Raw genomic sequence first — 27517 nt, forward strand, 5'->3', positions numbered from 1 at the left:
GAACTTGAAAAGCAGAAAATTCTTCACTATGTTTTAAAGCCCAGATTAGTTGAAATTTTCAGGAAACATGATAAACCTGATGAACCCATTTAAAAAAACAACAACCCCATAATAAACCTGATAAACAAAGCATAACTTCTGTCCTCTTCCTGAAACCAAAACTTTGTCTGTACTGATTAAACCAGACTGTCACGTTTACCTTTGACACAATAGTTGCTGCAGTCCACCCACTAATTCAACATCCACCTCCAGCAGTTTGTATCATTTTACATTTGCACAATGTGTCATAGTTTCCATTCCTGTGCTATTTATACTATCAGCATTTAAAAAAAAAAAAAAAAAAATTTTATGGTGATCGGTCGGGTCGAGCGGTAAGAGCAGAATTGAGCGTCGCCTTGCCCAGCCTCCTCACGAGTGACCCTGGACTTTTCCTGTAAATGATGAGGAAGTAATTAGATCTGTGTTTGAGTGGCATTTTAATTATTGATCACTGCACAAATAGGCATGTACAATTAAAAATAAAAATGTTCGAAATAGCATCATCGACGTCTGCTCACACCCACACACTTTCAGTGTTTACTTAAAAGTTCATGTGTTGCGTTTTGTATCACACCTACGATTAGAGTGAATTTTTTTGTATTTTAAATGTCAAACTGCCCCGCTGTTTCGTTCCCCTTTAACTCTTACAGCCTTTTGCACCGTTTACTGGAAATACAGTTTACCTACCTCTTAATTGTCCTTTGCAGCTGCTTCCCTTGTTGTTCTATGTAAAAAAATTAGCATCCACTTTGTGGATTTTCCTACGGCCACATCTTAAATGCCGTGGTTTCCTTTTTATATTTCTAAGCAGGCTTTAATATTTGCATCTAGAAAATGAAATGCTGATATTTTTGAAAGAACAAAGGAGAGGGGGCGTTCAGACACACCTATTAACTAATTAAATTCCAGTAACAATTTTGGCTTCCACTAATTATTAAAACAAGATCATTGTGATGAGACAAATGTGCTAATTTTTGCCCCTTCATAAACATTTTTGTCTCTTAATAAAACACCAGATTTACTCCCTGCCAGACTATAGCAGGGTTATTTTGTAAAATTAGAAAAAGAAATCCACTTAAATGTGCAAAATCTACAAAAACCTTTTTGATGGCTTGGGAGATTGAGATTGGCTTTATGTGTCTCTGTGTTTCTAATCTCTATTGCTAGTATCTATTCTAGAAACATAGGAAAAAAAGGTGTACATTATGTACTCTACACCATAATTTTTATTTTTCTTTCTTTCTAAAGAGGAAGCTCATTGAAACTTAATAAATGTTGTTTTTCTTTCTGCAAGTAGTTTTACTGCAAAGGAAGTAAAAATATTCTATTGTCCTCCCACGTGTGATTACTCCCAGTAACTTTGGTTTCTTGTGTTCATGTAAATGTGGTGAATGACATCTGGTCTCTCCTCCGCTGCTAGGTGACCCCTGCACTGTATCGTCGCAACTGGAACTGGAGGAAGCTCTGCGTCTCTATGAACTCAACAAAGACTCGGAGCTCATTATCCATGGTGAGCCTTTCTGCTTTTCACACAAGTCCTTTTTTTCTCTTTTTTTCGGCTACATCTACACTTTCAGCGCGTGTTCCTGTATGCTGCTGTTAGAAATATGTTAATTCAGACCAGTTCTGTAATAACTCTAAGAAAAGCCTGTTATTGTTGACTCTTTGCTTTCCCAGTGGTCTACTCACCTCCCTGTTGGGCTTTTTTATAACAAGCCAAACTGGCAGCATTACTGTTTGTTCCATTTCTGGTCATTAAGCTACAGTAGAACAGCCCTCAGGCCTGGATCGTGGCTGACAGCCAGTACCAACACAGACTGCCACAGTTTGACTTATTAGTAGTTAATGTCCTCCTTCATAATCAGGCTCTCCTGCTTTTACAGAGTGAAAAGCGTCAGTCCTTAATGTTGTTTTTAGTTTATAATTACAAGCACTTTAGGCACAAGACAACAGAATTAGAACAGAATTACCTTTTTTTATTGTGAGCCTGTGTTCACTGCAATAATAGATCCTAATATATTTAGATTTTTTTCTTGTCAGAATGAAAAACATTTCCTTGCTTTACTCACTTATCTGCAAGCAATATCATTTTTTTTTCCTTTTTAGCATTTCAGAGTTTTTAACGATTTAGATATAAAAACATCAAAATAGACCATGGGACGTGAAAGACACTGACAAAGTGATTTTGCACAATAAGTTACTGTGTAATATTCGTTTGCCAAAGATCTAGTACACACTATCCGGTCCATATCAAGTTATGTTGTCTTTGGATATGAATTCACAGAAACCTCCCACGTTTTTACAAAAAAGCCTTGCAAACATCTTCTGACAAGCAGCAGTGTTCATTATTTGTTAATTTTCAGTGTTGGAGTTTGAGATTCTTTCCTATTTTCGAGCTGGGTGGGGTGATCTTCGAAGAGCCAGCCACCCACCACATCGGCCGATGTGATCTATTTGCTGATAGATTGGCATTTGTAACAACCAGTAAAAGGAAAATTAAAGTAAAAGGTAAAAATGAGACAGAAGAAACGGCCGTCAACCATGTTATGAGTATTGATGTTGTGTAGTTTGCGATCTCCACCTTCCCTGTTGGAAACAACCAGCATGCAAGCAGAGTTGGGTGGAGCGTAAATGAGTAATCGATGACTTGTTGTGATAATAAAATAACATTAATTTTAAAGTGTATGATCCTATTTTCTATTTTAAGGACTTTTAAATAACAACACGTAACAAATGTTAGAAAAATCTGTTTAGTGCATCTCTGAGGAAAAAATCTATGTGTCTGCAATAAAAATCCCATATCAAACAGGCTGTAGTCATGGCTACAACACATTTCTATGAGAACTATTATTTTTTGCAGCACATAATAAAGAAAAAGAAATCATATAGTTTGTCCAGCAGAGCATGCCTGACTGCAGACAGTGTTTGACAGTAAAGTGATAATGTTAATTAAATTTACTAGTGCAACTGCAATGCTTAAAACCGACATAACAAAAAGTCAACCTAAACATCTGTCCGGTGGCTTGTAGTTTTCTTTCTTTCTTTCTTTTCTTTTTGCTTTTTATGCATCAGTAATCATGTACATTTCTGCTTATGTCTGATCACAGATGGCTAAATAATGCATACAACAAAAAGGCATCCAAACATATGTTTAATGTGCCGCTGAACTGTGAAACAGCATTACTTCTGCTGCTGACGACTGTTTATGGGCCCCGCAGCTAGTTTACCATCTAAGCTTAATCTGTTTGACATAGACACAACCTCATGAGTCCAGGCTGAGGGGCGATGGTTGTATATGTGGGTAGATTTGATTGGCAGGCTGTGTGTGTTTCAGTATAAAACCTGGGGCTGTGGATAATGTAAAGATTTAATATAATCAGAGGTGGCGGGTCAAGAGTGCAGCAGATTCAAGTGTGATGACTGAAAGAGGATGAGTGAGACATGAAGGGGGATGTTTAGGAGAGGAACTGAGGGCTTCGTGAGGGGCCACCAGGTCTGCTTGTTAACGAGCTCTTTGGCTGTAGCCCACGCCTCGTCTCTGACTCACGCTGCCCCCAGTCTAACTCGAGCGGTCTCTGCTGTCGACTTTGATAAAAATTGTCTTTTCCCAGTTTGTGTAGTATCATACACAAATACACATCATACACACCTGAAAAGAAGTTTTCCTTTTGCTACAGGTTCACCGTGACAATGATAGAAATGTCTGACTTTAAGACTGTCTAAAGTTAGTCATCCTTTTTCTTTCCAGTGTTCCCCTGTATACCAGAGAAACCTGGCATGCCTTGTCCGGGAGAAGACAGTGAGTTGAACCTTTTCTTTCTTTATTTTTACCTCATTTTTAGCAGCTGAACAATCCTGCATTTAACTTGTATTTCAAATCTATCACACACCAAGGAAACCTTAAAACGGCACAGTGGTGTAATGGAGACTGTTCAATGTCTGGGTCCAAGTAAGGACGCTTAACGAGTCTGTGCAGAGAAACAGAAGTTTGTAAAAGCATAGAAACGAAGTACAGTTGCAGAAAATAAATTATCATTTGAATATGATGTGTGCACAAATTGTCTCCTGAGGACAGGAAGTCATGTTTGAGTAACCTCGGTGTACAGTGAAAGGCCTGTAGGTTTATCCAAGTGAAAATACAGCACAACAGTTACATAACTGAAAATTAAAAGCAATACATGCGTGCAGGAGATGGGATGTCCTTACTGTATGAAGATACTTTCAGCCAAAGCAGAATGATCCCTGTGGTGGTTTGATTTAGATTTTATACCGGATGCCATAACCCTCCGATATATACAAGCTTGGGCTCAGCACAAGGAGAAAGCTTATGACCTCTAAGGCTGGGTTTGTGTCTCCTTCCAGTCTGCTTTGCATGTAAGGCAAATGGGTTAACTGCTACACCACAGAGCCACTCTGTTTTTCTATAATTTAGAAAAACATCCACCTCCATTACAAACAATGTGATTCAATGGCTGCCTATGAAGCTGTGAGACAGTGTCAGGCTCACACTACATGATATTTTTGTCTGTTACCATGGTCACTGTGTGAGATTAGGTGATTATACACTCATAAAATCCTTCCTTTTCATCACCAAGAGACATGACAGACTACACGTTCCTCTCATAGGTGTAGTCCTACCGCAGAATGTGCCATAATGAGCCTCTGCCACTTTTTTCCAGAGTGAAGAAGTGGAATAATCACACTGAATAATGTGGTTCAAATTCACTGAAGTTTATTTCATGCAGGAGAGCCAGTAAAGACACATTGATGGTTAAAAGTCATAAGAGATGCCAATTGATTCACAGCTTTGACTTGACATGCAAGAAATGAATTCAATGTTTTTACCTTTTTAAAAATCAAAGAGAGAGTATCGAACCACATTTATAAACTTTAACTCAAACAGTTTTAGCACTTTTCAACAAACAAGATTACACAGAAAATCCACAAAACGTTGCAGAAAGTGTTGTGATGGTGGTGTTTCAAATATGGTTGTGAATTTAGAAAGTTTACATTTTTGTCCGATCACACGTGTGAAGCTGGATGCTTTTTTTTCTCCCCTCCCTCCACAGAGTCGATATATCGCCGTGGAGCTCGACGCTGGAGAAAGCTTTACTATGCCAGCGGTCACGCCTTTCAGGCCAAACGCTTCAACAGGGTGAGACGTAATGAATTGTGTAGTTCTCTGCACTGCTATGCCTATTTTTACGTTTTTGGGTTTTTTTTCTTCGATCATCTAACATGCTTTAATTCAACAGCAGTTCATCAGTAACAATCGAAATACATACTGTTTAGAGGAGCTTTCATGTGGTTGCTGGTAGGTAGCATAACAACAGCAGTGACTCCAGACATGCTTGCAAACGTATGGGACGGGTTGGACTATCATATGGACGTATGCCGAGTGTCCAGAGGGGGGCACATTGAGCACAACCATGTATTTTAAAATTACTGCAATCTTCAATGTAATTGTGTCATTCTTTTTGATACATCCTTTATTTCCCTTCTGTTTTGTACATTAGTGTCTAAATATTGCAGTGGCTTAATGGAAGTTTTAAACCTCAGTGATTTTAAAGTAGTAAGGGGGTTGATTCTAGACGAGCAGACTCGTTCATGTTTCAGAAGTCATTGTTGTCTCTGTGCCACTCTTTGGATTATTCTGTGTACTTGATTATGATAATGATTTTTGCTCCTCTCGCCCACCCGAGCAGCGAGCCCACTGCGCCATCTGTACAGACCGAATCTGGGGTCTGGGAAGACAAGGCTACAAATGCATCAACTGCAAGCTGCTGGTTCACAAGAAGTGCCATAAACTGGCGACAGTAGAGTGCGGCAGACCGATGATCCATGTGAGATCTGTTACCATCAATTAATCAAATACACACTGAACGTTTGTCTCTGTGCTGATTGTACTTTAATGATGGATGTTATTCTGTAGGATCCAATGATGCCCAGCACACAGCCGAGTCAGCTAGACCCACATGAACAACCAGGTAACACACACATTTAAATCATTTCAAGTTTTAAAGCACAGTTTTCTCTGTTAATTTACATAATATAGTCTGTGAAATTAGCCTCAGAGGCTCAGTTATGTAAGACGGCTCCACAGTGCGTTCGTGCGTTATCACCGATGACTGACGGCATCACTGCTGGGCATTGGGCAGGTTAAGTTGGGTTATGTTAGGTTGCGCCTGTTAGAGTAGCACTATCCACCCAACTCGGTTATGAGTGGAGATGCAATATGAAACTATAAATGTTATAATGTGATCATGTTAATTTAATGCATCAATGGTAGGGCTCTGCAATTAACCGAAATTTAATTTCGGCTCCAGCTGCGACTTGCAGTAATTTTGAAAATAAGACTGCTGAGATAAAACAATTTTTCTTTAGATTTTTTTTTATTTATTTATTTATTTTTTAAAGCATTACCATCCCCAACCACCCGAACACACACATGCACGAACATGCACCCACGCACAGGCTGTATTAGCTCAGGTAGAGACTAGGTTTGAAGCACACTACCAAACAGTAAATGCCTGTTGTTTCAGAATTTGAGGTATGTGATAAATAATCTTAACACTCACTAGATTTAAAGTAATTATTATTTTTACCACAGTTCAGTGGTCCCGTAAGAGCACCCTGTATTCCAGTGGGTGCAGCAACACACCCTAAGACAGCACTTGTACTCCACCAGAAGCACTGCAGGGCATTTCAGAAGCATCCCAAAAATGTCTTTCCGCTCTGCGTCATGAAAGATGTACACAGAGTCAGTTTTTGATTAAGCCTGTGTGCAAATTAGCACGAGGGGAAGTCAGTTTGGTTTTGTTTTTAAAATAAAAGACCTCATGCAGACTAAGACCTGATTTAGAGTTCTGTGTAGTCTTTGTTGAGCCTACGATGTAGCCTTAGTAAGTGACCGGCGTCGTCGGCATTTACACATACTGGTGTATTGCATGTTATTTATCGTGTGGGTGTGTCCCCAGTGTTTTATATGTGGTGCTAGGCAAATAAAATACTAGGGCTTTCCCTGGATCCCCACTCTTTGTGGTAGTCAGGTTTTTCCGGGGGAAAATACATTCATTTAATTCTTTGTACATTCTCTTACATCAATCCTGATAGTTTCAGCAGTCTTCCTCTAGGAATTTGCTGAGTTTTGTGAGTCTTTATATTGATGCCATGGTTATTCTTTATACTAGGGTGATGATTTTTTTTTTCTTTCATTGATAAATTTAAAAACTGCGGTGAAATGAACAGGAGAAATCAACAATGCTGAGCAGGTCAGTCACAATAGTTGCGGGCTAAGTTGACCCAACGTTACAGAAGGTTAATTTTAATCTTAATTTCCCACTGAAGCATAAATCAAACACGCCACAGACTCGCACCATGTGTAATCCCGGGGATTAGGAACAAAATGTGGAACTGATTTTGAGTGCCCATTATTTTATTGCCAGTGTTTAGATAACACCAAACTCAGCAAGGAGCTTGAAAACCTGGACTACACGTTGATCAGCTGATTTTGGGAGCTTACCAGCAGCTCCAGATTTAGGTGCAGTCGAGTGGTTGAGAACTTTGAAAGAGGTTAGGATCATTGTTTGCTGTTAGAGGGGCACCTAAAGCTCAGTTTGCCATTATTGAAGTGCAGATGTCCTTGCTTTACTGATATTGTGGCTTGATTAACATTAAAATAATTTATAAGGTGTAAAGGCATACTTTCCTACTTATGTATTCACAAAATGGTCTGGTTTTGTTGTATTGCTAAACAAGGGTCAATACAAACTGGCTGTTTTCTTTTCGAACCAAGGAGAGAGAAATTGCTCTGGTGCTGCAGAGCTGTGAACAAAGCGTGTGACTGTCTCTCACCTATTTTCTCTCATCTCTCCCATTTTCCTTTTTCCTCTCCTGCCTCCCCCTCGCCTTCTGTCTGTCTGTCACTCTGTCTGTCACTCCCCCCCCCCCCCCCCCCCTCCCCTCTCTTTTGCAGGCCCTCAGAATAAAGACTCCAGAGAAAGCTTGACTTACGATGGAGAAGAAAAAGAGGTGAGAGAGAAATCTTTTCAAACGCTCTTGATACGTGACTCATAATCTGTCAAACCTGTCATGCTGACTAGATGGATATATGTATATTTAGAAATTGGTGCTGTTTGGGTGAGAGGGAGAAAGATCATCTGTAATTGGAAGCAGGTTTTCATCTGTGAGGATTTGGGTGATCCTTCTTTCACCTGCTGTGCATGCTGGATGCAGAGAGCGTGGAGACGTAGGCACCCGTGTAGTGGTGTTGGTATTGATTTCCTTTGGTAGAGCTAATAAAGTAACCTTTTATCACAGCTCTTAACACCAGAGGCTGATTAATGGCCAGGGATGCAGTTTGGAGGTTGGTAGGGAGGATTGTTGGATGAGGCAGGAGAGCTGGAAATGGATAAAGACTGAATTGAGTTGGACGCCGATAGACTGAGATAACATCATTCGGCCTGCCCTCTTTTATCTTCAGCTCCATGTGTGACTCTGGGGATGGGGTTGTCACGTGAAGGGATGTTAGATAGATAGGTAGTCGAAACGGTTCACTACAGGATAGATTACAAGAGAGCAGAGAAGGCGGGCGAGGAAACGGTGAAGGTGGGAGTCATGTTTACAGAGAAGGAGGACTATAATACAGCCAGGGCCTGATCTAATGGTAGCAGCATGATGGTATTAAATCGAGACAAGAAAGTCATTACTAAGATTTATTGCCTAAAAGTGGTGCTGGGAGCTTTTTTAATATCATTTACAAAATCACCCAAAGGAAATCACACTCGTGCTCAAACCAACTCATCAGCTCTGTCAATAGTTCAGTGGAAAAAAATTATCTTGAGAAAGTCAGAGCCAAAACGATGCGTGATTAATCGGCTCAGAGTTGAATTCATTATGTTTTTGCTACGATAGTATTTTGTGCTTGGCCCCATCACTGGGGTTCCTTACCTTTTTATTTTTTACATTGCACCTCGTAGGCACGGAGTAGCAGAGACACAGGGAAATCGACTTCCAGTCTGGGCCTGGCCGACTTTGACCTGCTGCGGGTGATCGGCAGAGGTAGCTACGCCAAGGTGCTGCTGGTACAGCTGAAAAAGACTGAGCGCATCTATGCCATGAAGGTCGTCAAGAAGGAGCTGGTCAACGATGACGAGGTAAATCAGAAGAGGTGTAAAGACTGCTGATGCCTGACATGCTTACCAGACATAAAATCACCTTTAATAAAGGAAAAGAAAGAAATCAAAGAAATCTGGATGAAATCTGATGAAATTTTTGTACTTGTGTATCAAGGGCGATCTATTATATTCTTTTTAAGATCCATATTTTTATTCTTTGGAGTCGCTAGAATAGCTTTGTATGATTCAGTTCAAAATATTTGGTTTATGCTATACGAGACTCCCTCAGATCATCCTTTGTCTCAAATTAACAGAACTGTACCGTAAATATGAGAAAAGGTGGGCAGAGTAAAATGGAGATGGCCCGTCAGAATCTAGTAATAGATCCATGTCCTGATCTAGACCGCAATCCACCTGTTGGTGAACTAGGATTTAGAGCATCTGAAGCCTGAGCTTTTGGCTCACACGATCTACTTACACATACGGTGAGCATGAGTTCATAATAAAGGCTTCTTAAAGTGTGTAGTTTCCACCAAAATGGGTGATTTTTGTTGTCCTACGCAGTGGTTTGAAACACATTTTTACACAACATCATGGAAAATGATTATTTGAACCAGTGTTTTTGCTCCTTTCTGTGTAGGCGTATGTAAAGAGGAGGCAGTAAGGCCGTTTTAACAGCTGCCGCTAATGATCTTTTGTTTTAGTTGCTCATTATTTTTTGTCTTTGGTTAACTGTTTACACAGTAAAATGTTTGAAAAACAAGAAATTGACAGCAAAGTTTCTTAATTTACTAAAGTGGGACCTTCAGTTTGTTTGTTTTGACTGTTCAGAAGTCCAAGATCCAGAGTGTTTCAGTTTTTAATGCTCACATGGAAGGATTTTCAAGCACAAAGTGGCTTTTTGTTCTTAATGGCCTTGAATGCCAGTAATTATCGAAATAGGTGCAATTATTTTTAGTCAAAACATCATTAATAGTTGACTAATCACTTGAGATTTTAATGTTCTCTTACTGACTCTTTAATAGATAATCAACTGACTCGATATTTTACTGTTTTTGATTTATTCAGACCAGCAAACTCCAGAGGTCTAAAGCTGTATATCTGCGAGGATGGTGCCACTGTCACTAAAGTCCATACAGTGTGACAAGACGCCAGGACTCGCTCTGTGAGGTTAATTAATAATTAAGCAATCAGTCTCCTGTCAGTCTAATTAATATGACTAGAACAATCAATGGGAGCTGTTATTGCTAACACGCTGATTGGTGTCATGTGATCCAGCATCGCTCTTATGTATCCCTTAATACTCAGAGTTAGACTGGCGGCTTTGAAGAGATCTGTCAGCCTAAGAACGTGCAGATAAACCATCACGTCATGGAAAATTGATCTCCGTGAACACATGTAGCAGCACAGCCGGTGGCAGCGGGAGTAGTTAGCCTTGATTAGGCGCACTTAGCGTGATTGACAGATTGACAAGTGCTTCTTGATCAATGGCAAAGTGTTGTGCCGTCCCTGCCCTGTCAGCGTGAGCAGCATCCGTGTCCAGACATATTATCATCCAGCTACCGATAGAGGCCAGCCCCCGCTTCTACTGGCTCAGCCGTTTTCCCCCACCGCTGTCCACCTTACACACAAGTAACTCTCAGGCTTTGTAGGATGGTCGATGGAGCCCTGTGCTTATTCAGCTTTTAGTTAGCTCAAGGGCACTATGTCACAAACATCCCTTGATTGACATTTGGGTGTTTCTTTGTGTGTTTTTGTTCCAGGACATCGACTGGGTTCAAACAGAAAAGCATGTCTTCGAGCAGGCCTCTAATCATCCCTTCCTGGTCGGCCTTCACTCCTGTTTCCAGACAGAAAGCAGGTGAGCTTTGCTATTGCATGAGTCGTGATTATTATTATTATTATTATTATTAATTTATTTATTTCACTAGGCTTTGGAAAAATCCTCTGTATATAAGAGCTACACCAATTTACAGGTCTAAGGAGGGACTGCTGCCTGAATCAGGTTATTCTGGTCATTTATTCAGATTTTTAAGTTACAGTTTTTCTTTCTTCTGATTATCAAACAAAATGATTGAGAAAGCAGTCAGTGGGATATAAATCCAGAGCATACCATACCTTAAATTTTACCGTCCCAAATGAAATGAATCTAAAGACCCAGATTTCTTGCTACAGTTACATATTTCTAAATTTTCTAAATAAAGCTTCACAAATGCATTGCATGGCTTCTCGCAGAATTGCACTGTGCTTGTGGCAGTATTGGAGTCAGGGTGCAAAAAGAGGGACACCACACTTTCTTAAATACATTAATAAATATCATTAAATATCCCCATAAGAGTTGGACAATCAGCTGTCTTTCAACTGAGTTCCTCATCACCACGACAAACATGGTGAACCAGCCGTAATGGACGGCTGCAGGTTCTAGTTTTCTGCAGGACTTCTGTCACCAGCAGCATTACACCACGATGGCGTTAGAATTTCTGAAGATTAGGCTTTTTGGGGATTGGTATGAACATAACCTGATCAATTTAGGGATGCACAAGAGGGAAGGGCTGGGGCTACCTGGTTGGCTGAAGGGGATTGTTCACTAGTAAATAATTTGCACCCTTGTTAATACACCTGGACAACACCCACCCTAGAAAAGTAAAGTTACAGTCAGTGAGTAACTATGTTGGAGTAAATACATAAATGCATCCCTGTGCCTGCATACGTTTCCTCCTGCAGCCCAAAGACAAGCATGTTAGGTGAACTGGTGATTCTACAGTGGCTGCAGGATGTGAGCTAGCTCAAAGTGCTGTGTGAATGAGTGATTGGTCCTGGGGTTCAAGACTTGGCTTGTCTTCTACAAGTATAAAGTTGGTGGTTCCTACTAGAGATGGCACGATACCACTTTTTTATGTCCGATACCGATACCATAAATTTGGATATCTGCCTATACCGATATGAATCCATTATAGTGTTTTTTTTAATCAATAAAACTGTTTTTTTAATATCTTGCTGCATTTTGTATAAGTTCATACTCAAGTTTTAAAAAAACAAAAACACTAAAGCTATTCTGTTATACCTGTATGTAAAAAATACACTGCACCCAAAATATTTCATAATTCAGCAATACTGATCAATCTAAAAAACTTAAACCTACTCCATCCTCCTTATTTTGGTATTTTAAAAAGTACTTAGCGTAAATACTAAGCAACCTAACTAATAGGGTTCCAACTCCCAGCAACAAAAAAAAAAAAAAAAAGGAAACCACCCCTCACGCTCCACCTTATGATGCTTAATCGATGTAATCAACCTTAATTTGATGCAATGTGGAAAAAAATGCACAGAAATCAATTATTTTTCAAGAAATATTAAATGGATTCAACATCTTTCTTCAACAGAATTGCAGACTGCACAGATGGTGCCTTCCCAAAGGAAAAAGTACTATAGCTTACTAGGGTATATATATTAGACTTAATAGTTACTATATACAGTAATGGACTTCTATTCATTTTACATCAAATTAAAACTTTGGGTGCAAGATTCAGATAATTATTTATTAAAAGCTAGACATTTTAAATGAGAATAAGAAAGAAAAGTATTTCTTTGTGCCCCCCTTTTCCCTGTTAATGCCCTATCAGCCCCCCTGGCTAAACTTTGCTAGATCCGCCCCTGCACAGTTACCAGCTGTCAGCTACATAGAAAAAGATCGCGGTGTACAAAGTAATATTAAATAAATTCTAACAACAGCTTATCAAGCTTAAACGTGCTGCTGTTGTTTATCCGCTGGTTTCCTCTTTCTGGTGCAAAGTGGGCGATAAACAAACAAGAGAGACGGAGTCGCGACAGAAAAGCCGATCAGCTGATCATTAAGCAGTTTCATGATTGAAGTAGCAGCAGGGGAGAGAGAGAATAAGAGGCAGTCGCTCCATATATCGGTTGTTAAGCTTAATGCTGGAATGCTTTACAAACATTCAGAGATGAACTTACACACTTGCTTTACTTCTCTCTGGGATAACTTTCTCGGAGATGAAATGCCGGGTTGGTAGCGAGGCTACAAATGCTGAACCAGACCGCCGACAGGTCTCGCACGCCACAGCCGCTCTATCACGTGATGCATACTGCTCCGACTGCTAAGGTTATGAGCCGAGTTATGCCATGTGCTTTCATGATATTTAATGGATCGGATTACATTTTTATTTCTCTCCGATATCCGATCCAGTAATTTAGGCCAGTATCGGACCGATCCGATACGTAATATCGGATCGGTCCATCTCTAGTTCCTGCCCACTCGAAAGCATCTTTAGGCAAGGTACCAAACCCCAGATGAGGTCATCAAAACACCATTGTACAACAACACAGTTAAATATGCCGCTCCTGTGGTTGAGGTATTATTACCGTATTTTCACGACCATAAGGTGCACTGTGCTAAAAGGCGCAGTCTCAGTTATGTGTGCCCTTACTGTATTTAACACACACATAAGGCGCACTGGACCATAGGGCGCATACAAGTACCGTATGCGTATTTAAAAATAAAGCGGGAGCAAACCTGAATTCGGTACCTTACTCACATTTCTATTGCCGGTAATCGTCATCATCAACAACACACAAGCATACAAGTGTGCGTATTTAAAAATAAAGCAGGAGCAAAACTGAGTTTGGTACTCACATTTTTATCATCAATCAAACCCATCGAAGTCCTCATCCTCTGTGTCTGAATTGAACAGCTGCGCTAAATCTCCATCAAACATGCCAGGTTCACTGTCTTCACCGTCAGAGTCACTTTCCGTGCCGTGCGGCTCCTCGGAAACGATGCCGGCTTTTGCGAAAGCTCGAACAACAGTGCCAGCAGATATGTTAGCCCAAGCATCTACAATCCATTGGCAAATTGTGGCGTAACTCGCCCGGCGCTGCCTTCCACTCTTAGTGAAACTGTGGTCTCCACCGGTCATCCATCGCTCCCAGGCCGCTCGCAGCCTTACTTTGAACGGGCGGTTCACACCGATGTCCAGCGGTTGGAGTTCCTTTGTCAGGCCTCCCGGAATGACAGCAAGCTCACAGTTCATTTGCTTCACAAGTTTTTTCACATCGGCTGTGAGATGGGCACGCATAGAGTCACAGATCAACAGCGATGGTGATGCGTGGAAAAAAACCACCTGGTCTCCTTACATACACCTCCCTCAGCCAGTCTTTCATCATTTCCTCATCCATCCAGCCCTTTTCATTTGCCTTAATGATGATTTCTGCTGGAAACTTCTCTTTAGGCAAAGTCTTTCGCTTAAAAATCACCATAGGCGGCAGTTTCTGTCCATTAGCATGGCAGCCAAGCACAACAGTAAAAGAAGACTTTTCATACCCCGTTGTGCGTATCGCTACCGTGCTGGTCCCCTTCTTCTCCACAGTGTGACTCACCGGGATGTCAAAAGTGAGCGGGACCTCGTCCATGTTTGTGATGTGGCTGGGCTGGATGTTTTTGTCGCCAATGTGTTTGCTGCAGTAGGAGCGGAAGATGGCCAGCTTATAATCCGCTGGAAGTTGCTGCGCTACCGTAGTCCTGGTCCGGATGGAAAAATGGCACCGTTTCATAAAACGAAAGCACCAAGACGGACCTCCTTGGAAATGTTCAATGTTCATCTCTTCAGCTAGTGAAACTGCTTTTAGCCGAATGGTGACCGTCGAAACGCTTCTCCCGCTCGCTCTTTGCTCGATGATCCACCGCTCGAGTCTTTCCTCCAACTCGGGCCACCTCGCCTTATGTCCGCGGAAACTCAGCTGCGTTTTCTTGACCTGCCGGAGCTTGTTTTCCAGCTTCCTCCATTTGCGAACCATCGATTCGTTAATCTTAAATTCTCTCGCCGCTGCTCGATTTCCATGTTCCTCCGCGTAGCTGATGGCCTTCAGTTTAAACTGTGCTTCGTAAGCGTGTCTCTTTGCCATTTTCAGGGTTGTTAAAACAACGATGTCCTGCATAATGCACATACCTGTTCTTTTATACAGGTATGTGCGATTGTCCCGGTATATACGATCAACGCCCACACTTCACCCTTTAACGTTCTCATGGTGTTCTCTACTACGTCCTCCTTACAACACATAGGGCGCACCGCGCTATAGGGCGCGCCGCACTTTTTGAAGAAAATCTAAGACTTTTAAGTGCGCCTTATGGTCGTGAAAATACGGTACTTCTATGTAAACAAAACACTTGTTTTTAGGTCATTGAAGCGTGTTCATGGTTAAGGTTATAGGAAAATCCCTGTCGCGGTAAAACATGTTTTGTGACAGTAAACGTAACTAAAATGACAAAGATTGGTTTTAGAAGCTAACACATAAACAGTCCCTTGTGTTTCATTATACTTTAATCCCAAAGCAGCGAAGAGAGCACAAAGAACACAAGCAACACAAAATTATTAAGTGCATTTTTATTAGGTCATGTGTAAGGCCTGGGTTAGACTTCTGCAGGGAATCTATGTGGGACCTACAGTTTCGGCATGAGTGGCAAACGTCATTGCCGACATTTACGTTTGTGCTCCTCTGTTCTGTGTTAAATAGCTTGTGGTCGTGTCCTGGTGTTATATGTGCGGTTACACCCACGATGTAAACAAATAAAATGCTGGGACTTTTTCCCTTCTGGGTCGCCTCTCTTTGTTGTGGACAGATTTTGTCACTCGAGTTTTTTTTCAGTTCTTTGTAGATTCCCCTTTGATTCCCTTACATTCCAGTAGTTTCATCTGTCTCCCACCAGGAATTTGCTGACATTTGTGAGCCTTTATATCAATGCTATAATTATTACTCCTTATATTGAGGTGTCGATCAATATTCACTCACTGATAAATTAAAAAACAGCGGCGAAAAAGGTATCGCGGGTCGGGTTACGGTGTAGTTATGAAATGTTGGTGGATGTATATGTTTGAAGTATAAATCAGTCAGGCTGCTAAGTTATAGTAAAATCAGTTAATTTTGGTCATTGTTGGAATCTCTTATTCACTAACTTCAAATTTAAATACAGGGTTATATGGTAGGGATTTTGGCCCTACCATATAACCCAACTGTCTGGTGGTGCAGGTAGGAGCTAAAAGAGCCTCAGGCAGCAGCAGACTCATGGGAGACTCGTGCAAACCTGCAGGTGGACTGTGAGGCCCTGAATTTTGACTGTCATCAATATTTCTCAAGTTCCTCTGAGAGAGCGCCTTGAGGCAACTTTTGTTGTGATTTGGCGCTATATAAATAAAATTTAATTGAATTGAGAGGCAGATTTAATAGGTCTTAGTGATCGAAGGCTTGCTCTCCGTCATAACATTTTGAGCTGAACTGAAGAGCAAGTTTGAGATTTGAGTGAGGGGCAAAAGTACGCAGCTGTAAAGGAGAGATGTGTTCTTTTTTTGTGCACGAGAACTTAATAAAAGCAAGAAAAGTAATCGCTTAGTGGAAAAATGTTTTGTTATGTTTTTATCGCCTTTGGAAGTAAAAATTTAATTGAAGCTGTAGTAAATATCCACCCCAGGCTGACTGTGTTAGATGCAAGTTTTATACAGTGAGTGTAATAAAATCAGTAAAGCACATTAGCAGGAAAAAAAAAAATGAGAGCGCTCATCCAGCCACCCTGACAGATGTCTTATGGATGATTGAAAGATGACTAATTCTGTATTTAAGAGAAATTAACTTCTGTTTCTTTCTGCAGACTCTTCTTTGTTATTGAATATGTGAATGGTGGAGATCTCATGTTCCACATGCAGAGGCAAAGGAAACTCCCAGAAGAACATGCCAGGTACAGTCTGGCCGTTTGCTTCACGTGTGATTAAAGGGACAGATGCGTTTTTAATTTCTTTATGCAGCTGGAGCTGAATTTAAAAACACAGTAATTTCCCTCTTTGGGTTTCAGATTCTACTCAGCAGAAATCAGTCTGGCGCTCAACTACCTCCACGAGCGGGGAATCATCTACAGAGACCTGAAACTGGACAATGTGCTGCTGGATTCTGAGGGTCACATCAAGCTTACAGACTACGGCATGTGCAAGGTGTGGTTTACGGATTAATGTGGTTTGTAATGATACCGCAGTGCACTTTGGATAAAAGCACCTGTACAGCTGCAGACGTGTCGGTTTACAGCCCTCTGAGATGATCTCACAGCTGATGATCTTTCTTTCTTTTTTTTTCTTCTTTCAGGAGGGCTTGAGACCTGGCGATACGACGAGCACTTTCTGCGGTACCCCCAATTACATCGCCCCCGAAATACTCAGAGGAGAGGATTACGGTGAGGATTACGACATGGAAGCACTTACCAGAAATGCTATCTAATTCTGCAGTTAGAAAGTGTGTGAGGCAAAACTGGGTTTATCTGCACTAACACACTCAAGCTACATTATATATAAACAATTCAACAACTGTAGACAAACGTAGGAACACATTTTCTTTGGATACATATTAGTTTTTTTAATTTAGGATATATGTAATTTATTTAAATGGTGCCCGACATACAGCAGTGATCTTAGTGCACAAAGGAAAACTGTCACCACTGTCGCCAATACCCCACAATACACAAGCCAGGTATCTTACACTGTCACCATAAACCAGGGCTACTAGTGGGTAGTGATTGGTAGAAGAGTTTTTTGCAACCCCTGGGTTATTTATTTCTTGGTTTAAAAAAAACAAACAAAACAAAAACACCTAGCTGAAATTTGTGTATGGTTCTGCATTGCAATATAAGTGTGTGCAACCGTCTTTAAATGTTTTCCAACAGTTATTGAAGCTGTTATTATTTAAATCAGCTCTATTTTCAGCAAATGTAATGATAAAGTGCATTAAAAGTTTCCTAACTACACCCTGAAAACAAGTTTTAAAAAGCTGTTTTCTCCTGGAAGTTGCTCTTTTAGCACCATCTTTGCTGTTGGGGATTTCTCAACTAATCTAATCTGGGTAATTCAGGACTCCTCTAATGTCTCTAATGGTGAGGCACACCTATTTGCAGGATGGGCTTAATGTGAGAGGGGGAAAATAGGAGTGAGAGATGTTCTGTTACTCGTGTAGTCCTCTAACTTTCTTTCTGAGGTGTCATTTTAACCCCTCAAATGTAGCAGAAATCACATTCTGCCGTGCCGTTAGCTTGTCCACATGGGGATTTTTGGTCAAAGTTATGGTTTATATAGCATCCACACCCCTTGATGAAAAGTAAAGACCCAGTTGGGTGACATTTAATGTCTAAAAACGGTAGTTTTTAAAGTTAAATAGCGTGCTTGTCTGTTTCTCTAAATCTGCTGACCTCTGCCTGTGTATGTCTTACTTGCCTAGCAGCCATTTCTGTCTTCATTCAGCAGCTATTCAGTTAATGCTACATTAATTCAGTTAATTTGCGCGGTTTAATTATAAAGTTGAGAGACAGCCCAAAAAGAAATGCAGTAAAATGTAAAAATGTGCAGATACATTTGGGGGGGGGGGAAAGAGGCATTTGTAATATTCATTGAATCACAAAGAAGCAGATTGAGGAAAAAATTAAGTTGTAAAACAATTTTGTGAAGAAAAAGTTTGAGATTTTGAAATGCTGATTAAACTTCAGTAGTACTAACAGTTGCTAACACAATGGGTTTGTTTGATAACATTAACTCCATTCTTTAACACTGGTTCATCTACAAAAGGCATTTTGTAGAGGAAGCCGTGCACTAACAGAAGTAGCTCGACTTGAACGGACAGCTTTATTCTCACATTTCGTCTTTATTCTTGAAATTTTTACTTTATTCTCAACATTTGGACATAATGATGAATTAATCATAAATAAATACTGCTCCATCTAAACTCATATAAAGAGTCCAAATTGTGTGAAGCTGGCAACTTAAAGCATCTCGTAGTTCAGATGTACTTTCAGCTTCTCGGTGAAATATCAGTTTCTACATCCTCAGTGCTGCGTGTTCGACTATCCACACACGCAATGCTGTAAAAATAGAAAAGCCTCCTTGGTCACCAAATGTGGTGTCATGGCAACAAATTTTACAGTTAAAAGAAAAAGTTTTTGATTGTTTTTCCCTCCTTTATTTAAAAAAAAAAAAACAACACATATGAGCACAGCAGCTGTTTTTAGACACAGTAGGAACAGCACACGTGTGAATAATGAAATTAATGACGGCTGGGTTTGATTTTAGCTGCTCGCTCAGCTGTCGCGCTGCCGAGGCTGCTTACAACACCTGCGCTCTTCATACTGTGATGGCTGTAGTGGGAAAGTTGTTTTGTTTTTTGTTTTTTAAATGGGCCGAACGGCAAATTGTGTGGACATCAGAGTCACAGCAGGGGCATGTGTGATCCAGTGTAGGTCCACCATTGTTCTGAATGTGATCCCTTATCATTCAAACTGTTAACCCGATCAATGAGATGATTATACTTCACTGACTCCACGATGATCACACCTGCTTGTCTTTGTGTACAGAAAAACAAATGTCAGGCCCTTTTTGGGGTTTTTGGTTGTTACTTATGAAAGAAATCAGCAAAAAACAAATTCACTGGGTAAATGCATCAGTTGTTTGTTTGAGTAGAGGAAGTCATGTCAGATCTGACCTTTTTTTTTTTTTTTTTTTTTTGGGTCTTTATCTTTTAGTCTTTACACAGAAAACTGCGTTCCAGGGTTTTCTTTCCTTATTTTAATAATAATTTACATACATTAAATTATTTTTAAGTTTAAAAAAAACTTAATGAAGTCAAAGACTGCATATAAAAGATGGACTTTTATATAAGGGGCGACTCGTGTGGCTGCAGAAACAAGTCAGATTGTATATATGATCTTCACATATTTTTATCCAGAACATGAGAGGAGGGTGTAGTTTAGGGAAGGTCTACCTTGTCCCTCAGTTTTTTGGTCTTCCCCTCATTTATCATGTCCGGTTTCAAAACATCAAGATGGCGATAGCCAAAGGAATCAGTTTGAGGATGCCACAATGGCATCTAAAATGTTCTGTTTTCTCTTTCATGTCTGCCTTACTTGTTTTACAACTTTCACATCATTACGGCTTCTTTTCTGTCGTTGTTTTGACAGAAATTTTGAATTCACAGAAATTTACCCTGAGTAGATTTTAAATTTTAAGTTGTTTTTCAGCTCTGTCTGTTTTCTTAACATTAGGGAGATATGGATATTTAATGTGATTGGAGGATTTCCTCCTTGTAAAGAAGAAACTGGAAGTTGTTTTTTCTGTAGCCACTTCCATTTTCGATCCAGTTTCTGGTTGGCAACATATCAGGATTACTTAAGCTTTGTTATATCCCATATGTTGTGCTGCTCGCCTCACATTCATATTGTGAAAATGTATGCAGTTTACATTAAAAACATCCTTATATCTCCATGTTTGCCCTTCTCCTTTCATGCTTATGTCATCAAGTCTTGTCCTGTTTTAAATCACATAGTAACACTACAGTCTTCTGAAATCTGTGATGTGGAGCAAAACCAGATGTTTGAAGTGACAGCTAAGATTTGGTGAAATGATGCAGCTGTTCAGTTCCAATGCACATGTGCCAAATTCAAGGCCCGCGGGCCACATGTCTCTTAATTTTTAAATACATTTGGCTCGCTCCGTTTTCTCAGCTGAGGATGAGGTTGAGCATCTTATTAGCACTATTAGCATTATTTTCTTGACTAAGTATTATAAAGACTACAGTACTTGTTTCTAGACTAGCTTAGAGCTTTATGTGGACCAAACTGTAGGTGAGAAGGTGGTGTGAGACATACAAATGAATTTACTGGAAATGCATCTGTCCTTCATTTTCTTTCAGAGTTAAACTGATTGTGACATTCCTGCCCTAATGGCCTAAAAAAGAAAGAGAGAGAGAGAAGTAGGCAATCTGAATAATGTTCTTGTTGTCGAAGGTGTGATAATATACAGAAACCCCCACTTTTAAAGTGAAGGTGGTTGCTATAGTAACCCTGACATGCTGGTGTACTTTGAAGTTTTGTAAGTGGCAATTAAAAGTTCCTCCTGCAGTTGTCGGTCATTTGTGGTGTTTTGGCGTTTCAAAGCGTCAGAGCTGTAACGTACGATATGTGTGTGTGCGTTTGTGTGTGTGTCCCAGGGTTCAGCGTGGACTGGTGGGCACTAGGCGTGCTCATGTTCGAGATGATGGCGGGCCGGTCGCCCTTCGACATCGTCGGCAGCTCCGACAACCCTGACCAGAACACAGAAGACTACCTCTTCCAAGGTAACAGCGTGCTTCTGCGGTTCGTAAAAAAACTGCTGAGTTCATGCAACACCTTCATGTCGACACCTTTCTATTGGCTTCTCTCAATACCAGGAACATGCCATCTGTTACAGAGAGAAGTGTGAAACCATGTGTGTCCCCCCCCCCCTCCCACCCCCCACCCCATTATTTTAGTATAAATAGGGTTTTATATTGTGTTTGTTTCTTATAATTAACAGTGAGGTGGGTTAACAAAAAGCTTCATATCTTGGGCTGCTGCGAGCATACCCAGCAGGATTGAACTCATAACAGCAGCAGTGTTGGCACCATCTCATCCTCTCCTCTTCTTGTCCACCCCTTGACCCCTTTTCTGTCACCTCCTGCAGTAATATTGGAAAAACAGATCAGAATCCCACGCTCGTTGTCAGTCAAAGCTGCCAGCGTCCTCAAAGGGTTCCTCAACAAGGTAAGAGAGGGTCTGACAGGCCTGTAGCAGTGCCACCTCTTACTGGCATTTTTTTTTTTTTTTTGGGAAATGTATCCACTTTCCTTCCCAATTCTTTCTTCTCACTTTCTCCACCTTTCTTCTCGGGTATTGGACTTGTTATCTTTCCCTTCCACCATAGTCTCCCACCGTCTCTCACCCTCTTCTCGCTCTCACTCCCACAGGATCCCAAGGAGCGCCTGGGCTGCCACCCTCAGACGGGCTTTGCCGACATCATGGGCCACCCGTTTTTCCGAAACGTCGACTGGGAGCTCGTGAGTGATTCAATTTCATCCTCTGCTTTTCTCAGTCAGTTCTTTCAAATGAAGGAAATCAGTATTGGTGCATGTTGGATAGGTCAAAATAAATCCATACAATCGATTGCGGGGGAAAAGGGGGAGAAAAACAAGAGCTGCCGCGAGACCGCAGAAGGTCAAATCTGAGTGCGCAGGGTCGCCGTCTCCTGCGCTCTTTCTCCTGCCCTGCAGGTATAGACGCTCTGTCAATACTGAGGTTATTAGCTGTGGGGTGAGACTTGTTTCTTTGTGAAGAGCAGGCAGCTGGAAACAGACAGGCCAGGCAGAAGACTGACAGCAGCAGATACGATTACTCACTCTCTCTCACACACACACACACACACACACACACACACACACACACACACACACACACACACACACACACACACACACACACACACACACACAGGAAGTTTAAAGACGGAGAGGAAACGAGAGGGGACGGATCACACGGGGCCGATATGTCGATCTCTGCATGTCCGGATTGTCGAGCAGTGATTCATGTTGACGAAGAAGCCATTAACACTCTAATTTCAGCGCCGCTGTTTACAAATCGTTTCATTCACAAATTTCGGCATGATTACTGGAACCTCAGAGAAGCTCGTAGGTTGGCTCAGATATCGCTGATGCTTTCTCTGAAGCTGCGGTTTGCACTCGTTGCCACTAATACTGAAAACCACATGCTTGACTGGATTCTTGCTATGACTGGTATTTGTGTCTGTGTATAATCCTTATTTATAGTTTATGCCTGAAAACCAGTATGAGTGTGAATACAAATGTAGAACGCAGTGCAGGAAATGAAGATGTGGACCTGTATTTACAGATGTTAGTCACTTGTTTGGTATCTCGAAATGACTTGTAGAAAAAAAAATACCGGTGAAATTTAAACTAGGGCTAAAAATACTTCGTTATTTCTGTTGCTTCCTGTTATCAGTTTCAGCGATGAGTAAATTATCACCCAGGAGTCTTTTTAGGTTCCTGTTTTGACCCTTAGAACCATGAAATGAGTGTCAGATGAGACTCACGGCCTCATGTTGATATTAGCTTCAACCTTACATATGAGCGCATGAACGAATGAATAATGTATGTATTGTTAATGTATCCAACTGAAGGACTGATGAGCTGATGGGGCCCGAACTGTGCTCATGGATGAGCTACAGCAGGGGTCGGCAACCTTTCTGATGATGAGTGCCATCTAAAATTTCCTCAGAAGTCAATGTGCCAATGTTATGCAATCATAACGCCCTATATTAACAGTTACACATTATATCGAACCACTTTATAGAATTATATTTGTTTGCAGATGTTTGCAGCTATCAGCAAATACTTATCAGCTATTTTGAAACAAAAAAAGACACTTTTTATCCATAACAAGAACTCCATAACAGCAAATGAACTGTACAACAGAAAATCCAAATGCTATTTATGGTCTTCCCACAACAATAATAAGAAAAATAAACTGAGCCAATATGGCATGTTTGTTAATACAGAGATACACATGTTAATGTGATCTCTGGTCTCCCACTCAGAGACACACGTCTCCGAGTGTCCAGCATTCAGACGGCTACCTGAGGACACTCTCCGTGTGAGAGAAAAATCTGTAGAGCCAAATACTGTAAATAATATCCCTGCAATGTTCTGAAGACAGTTAACCTTGTCAGGTAATGATGTCCAGCAGGTGAAAATGCAAGCTCCATGAACACGCACAGCTGTGGATTCCAGCTGCGTTCGTAGTTCTGCAAACTTTGGCCCCCACAGAGTCGAGCTTTTCAGTTCAATCAGCTGCATTTCAATTAACTGGCATTAACTCGGCCAGTTAATGCGAGACAAATCCAGCTGCTCATTAAAGCTTTCTGGTTTGATCAGTCTTGAGTCTACGGATGTATCCATGTATTTCCGTGGTGTGATCTCTGGTCTCCCACTCAGAGACACACGTCTCCGAGTGGGAGACCAGAGATCACATTAACATGTGTGTCTCTGTATTAACAAACATGCCATATTGGCTCAGTTTATTTTTCTTATTATTGTTGTGGGGAGACCATAAATAGCATTTGCATTTTCTGTTGTACAGTTCATTTGCTGTTATGGAGTTCTTGCTGCGCTGAGCAGAGAGCTCCTGAAGCTTTTGAAGTGTCAGAATGTGGAAATTTCAACATTGCTTGAAAAAACTGCCAGCTAGCAACGTCCCTCTCACCGGTAGGCTAAGTTATTTTTAGCCAATTACAAGTTGAATCTGGTAGTTGGGGTTGTTAGCTCATTAAGAAGCCAGTATGGCACAACTAATGTGTCTATGCGAGCTAACTTGCGATGTGCACCGCTGGCGCGGCCATTTATTTTTTTATGCACCTTCTCAGATTAATTCACTGTGTGTCGTGCCCGGGGCTGGACTGGGACAAAAAAACAGCCCGGGCATTTTGACTAGAGACCGGCCCACCAGGTATTGAAGCCTTTGAATGAAAACAAACGCTGTTGTGACAGTGATGTACACTTTCTTGTTGGTATATGTATGATTTCTATACATTTTATGTCAGATAAAAACTTTGGTTGTAAGATTCAGATAATTATTTATTAAAAGCTAGATATTTTAAATGAGAATAAGAAAGTATTTCTTTGTGCCCCCCTTTACCTGTTAATGTCCTACCTGGCCCCCTGGCAAAACTTGGCTAGACCCGCCCCTGCACAGTTACCAGCTGTCAGCTACTTAGAAAAAGATCCTGGGGTTATTTGTCTCTCAGAAACAGTTCATAGCTTTCCTTCAACTCATTCATGTCACCTAAAAGGTAAACCTGTTTCTCCATCACCTGTTCAGTAAGGACATCTCCTGGTTTCATCTTCATGTTTCCCTCTCACCACATATCCAAACCGACATCATGACCAGCAGCTTTACAGCTGTGGCTCCAGCAAACATCAGCTGATAGTAGAAATTAATATTAAATAAATTCTAACATCAGCTGATCAAGCTTAAACGTGCTGCTGTTGTTTAGCGCGGTTTCCTCTTTCTGGCGCAAAGTGGGCGATAAACAAACAAGAGAGACGATCAGCTGATCATTGATCAGTTTCATGATTGAAGTAGAAACAGGAGAAAATATGAGAGAAGAAGAGGCAGCTGTGCAGCGTAAACACAGAATAATTCCAGCTTTGTGTCTTTTTCATTGTAGCTGAAGTCCGGGACAAACTGTTCCTTTTCACCTCAATAAGAAACGCGTAATATTTTCTCTGAATACCAGACGATTCCGTTTTTTAATGGGATGGTTGACAACTCTACTAATTAACCTTATGAATAAAATAAAGTTCACTATCAGTAACATCATAGCACCCACCCAGCTGTATAGAAACTCCGTCATGCTTGTTAGTTCGCAGTACGAGTTATTGTAACTGACTAAAAGTCAGCACAACGAAAATAAACTCAACCTAAATTTGTTATGTATCTGACCCAGATAGATTGCAGGTCATAACTTCTTACCTGAAGTTCAGTTCACCTGACACTCGGACCGGCGGCCGCCTCTGGTCTCTCCTCCTCCTGCCTCCCCTTTCTCTCATCCACCTGCTGGCCTCTGTGGAAGCGCCGCCATTGCCACCACCAAACAACTGAGCTATTTTTACACATTGACCAGCATCTGGCCAATCCACCACCTCTCATTGTTTATACCGTTACAAAAAAAATAAAATAAAAAAAATCGGCACATAAAAACGAAAAATCACCAACAATGCCTGGTGGGCCGATGGCCAGTCCAGCTATGGTCGTGCCATCAGTTAATGAAAATGACAACAATTGGAGGGGGAGGGGGGGGGGCGGAGTTTGATATGCCAACTGATAAAAAATGAAATCACATAAAGTAATGACAAAGATGAGGCAAACACGACTTAGTGTGATAAACTTTGTTTGTGAACACTTTTATTGAACCTTCTTTATTTAATTTATCTGTTTTACTTACCTGTCTCTGTTGTTTAAGGAAAAATAAAATTAATTAATTAAATAAAATTAATTAATTTAATAATAAATAATTTGATTTTATGTTAAGTTGTTTAAGGTAAAGGATGAAAGTGAATTTTGCAGTTTAGGGCTAATTGTGTTTAATACTATTTGTTTTTGGGGTTTTTTACTTAATTAGAATGAAATTATACTGTTGTGGTATTTTTAGCGATGAGAACAAATCTGTCATATCTGAATTTGCTGTCACGTATTCGTCGTACTTTACTAAAAAAAAGTTTACATTTTCTACCCATTTATAAACTTAATTAACTCTCAAGTGACCTCATCTAGAGTCATTTTGGACGCCCGCCACATGTTTATATGCGTTGTGACATTTTTAAATTGTAAAAATACTAACCTACCTCCAATATCTTAAATTTCTCATATGAAATTGGCCCATTGATGTGGCATGGATAATGAAAAACTGTGTCATCAAAATATTACTCTGCACAACATGCATATATTACAGACACACAAGATATCTTTACCCCTTGAAAGCCTGTTAGGAGTGAGCCTTGAAGCTCTTTTGTAGAGTGATCAGCTTCTATCATATTCTGTCAATACTGTGTTAGACCTCACATTTATTGATTTATTATAGAGGTCAAGGAGAGGGGTCTCTGCCTATGCAGCTGCCTATGGAAAAACCCAGAAACCGTTCAATGGGCATCCAACCCTCGTCTTTATTGATATACCAGGAGGTGGTCAGGAGTGATGTGTATGCTAAACAGAAGCCTGGAAGCAACAAAGGATTAATAAAGCACCCTGACTGTGAAGACTTGATTGTAATTTGTTGATCAAAGTTAGTTTCGAGTTTGGTGTTAGGCTCCCAGCAAACTGTAATACACAGTTCACTCAAACACACCTTAATAATTAAAACAGTCTGTTATTGAAAAGAAAATACAGGAAATTTATATTTGACTAAATTTGTAAACTCTCTCCAGAGAAAACGACATTTAAGTACATCAGAACATTTTAGTGTGTTTCATAGATAAAGACAACTCTTAAAAGCCATTAAAAGCATTACTGTATAAATTATAGTATGGTCATTTAAGTGTTAAACTAATCCAGATTAAATCTGCTTTAAATCTTTTAAAGAAGACAGAGCACGTAACATCAGCTTTATCTGCACAGACAGACAGACAGACAGGGCAGCTCGCCAGGATCACCATGACCTCTTTTCCCTGTTTGGTCTGGAGCTGAGACCCAGCACTCGGTCAGAGTGTCTGGAGGATCAGCTTACAACCCTCCCACCCCGTTTCCCCCAACGCTGATGTTTGCCCCGCAGTGTGCTCTCTGGCCTGCAGAGGGAGCAGTTATTGCCCTCCAAACAAGTGCAGTAACACTCGGGACAGAGAGCTGCACGTACACTGTGATAAATGAAACCACAGGCAGAGGAAATGAGTGGAAGTCCCTAATAAAAGTTTTTACTCTGTGTTCAAATTTTTTCATATATCTGTACCTGAGCTGAGGTGATGCAAAC

General features: G+C 40.7%; 1 protein-coding gene across 1 annotated transcript in view; it reads left to right on the forward strand.

The window, feature by feature from the left end:
• The window catches only part of prkci (protein kinase C, iota), a 45875-nt gene that overhangs the window by 15915 nt on the left and 2443 nt on the right, over positions 1 to 27517 (forward strand). The window contains exons 3-16 of the mRNA XM_085253499.1: positions 1460 to 1549; positions 3788 to 3838; positions 5109 to 5194; positions 5745 to 5882; positions 5972 to 6026; positions 8015 to 8070; positions 9018 to 9194; positions 10919 to 11016; positions 16813 to 16899; positions 17014 to 17149; positions 17298 to 17385; positions 21177 to 21302; positions 21668 to 21747; positions 21951 to 22040. Coding sequence (XP_085109625.1) covers positions 1460 to 1549; positions 3788 to 3838; positions 5109 to 5194; positions 5745 to 5882; positions 5972 to 6026; positions 8015 to 8070; positions 9018 to 9194; positions 10919 to 11016; positions 16813 to 16899; positions 17014 to 17149; positions 17298 to 17385; positions 21177 to 21302; positions 21668 to 21747; positions 21951 to 22040 — 1358 coding nt within the window. The remainder of the gene's footprint in view (positions 1 to 1459; positions 1550 to 3787; positions 3839 to 5108; positions 5195 to 5744; positions 5883 to 5971; positions 6027 to 8014; positions 8071 to 9017; positions 9195 to 10918; positions 11017 to 16812; positions 16900 to 17013; positions 17150 to 17297; positions 17386 to 21176; positions 21303 to 21667; positions 21748 to 21950; positions 22041 to 27517) is intronic.

The sequence above is a fragment of the Mchenga conophoros genome, linkage group LG18 (genome assembly GCF_057382185.1).
Source record: "Mchenga conophoros isolate Kocher_MC1m ecotype Shallow Benthic linkage group LG18, M_conophoros_male_GT1.1, whole genome shotgun sequence".
Lineage (NCBI taxonomy): Eukaryota > Metazoa > Chordata > Actinopteri > Cichliformes > Cichlidae > Mchenga > Mchenga conophoros.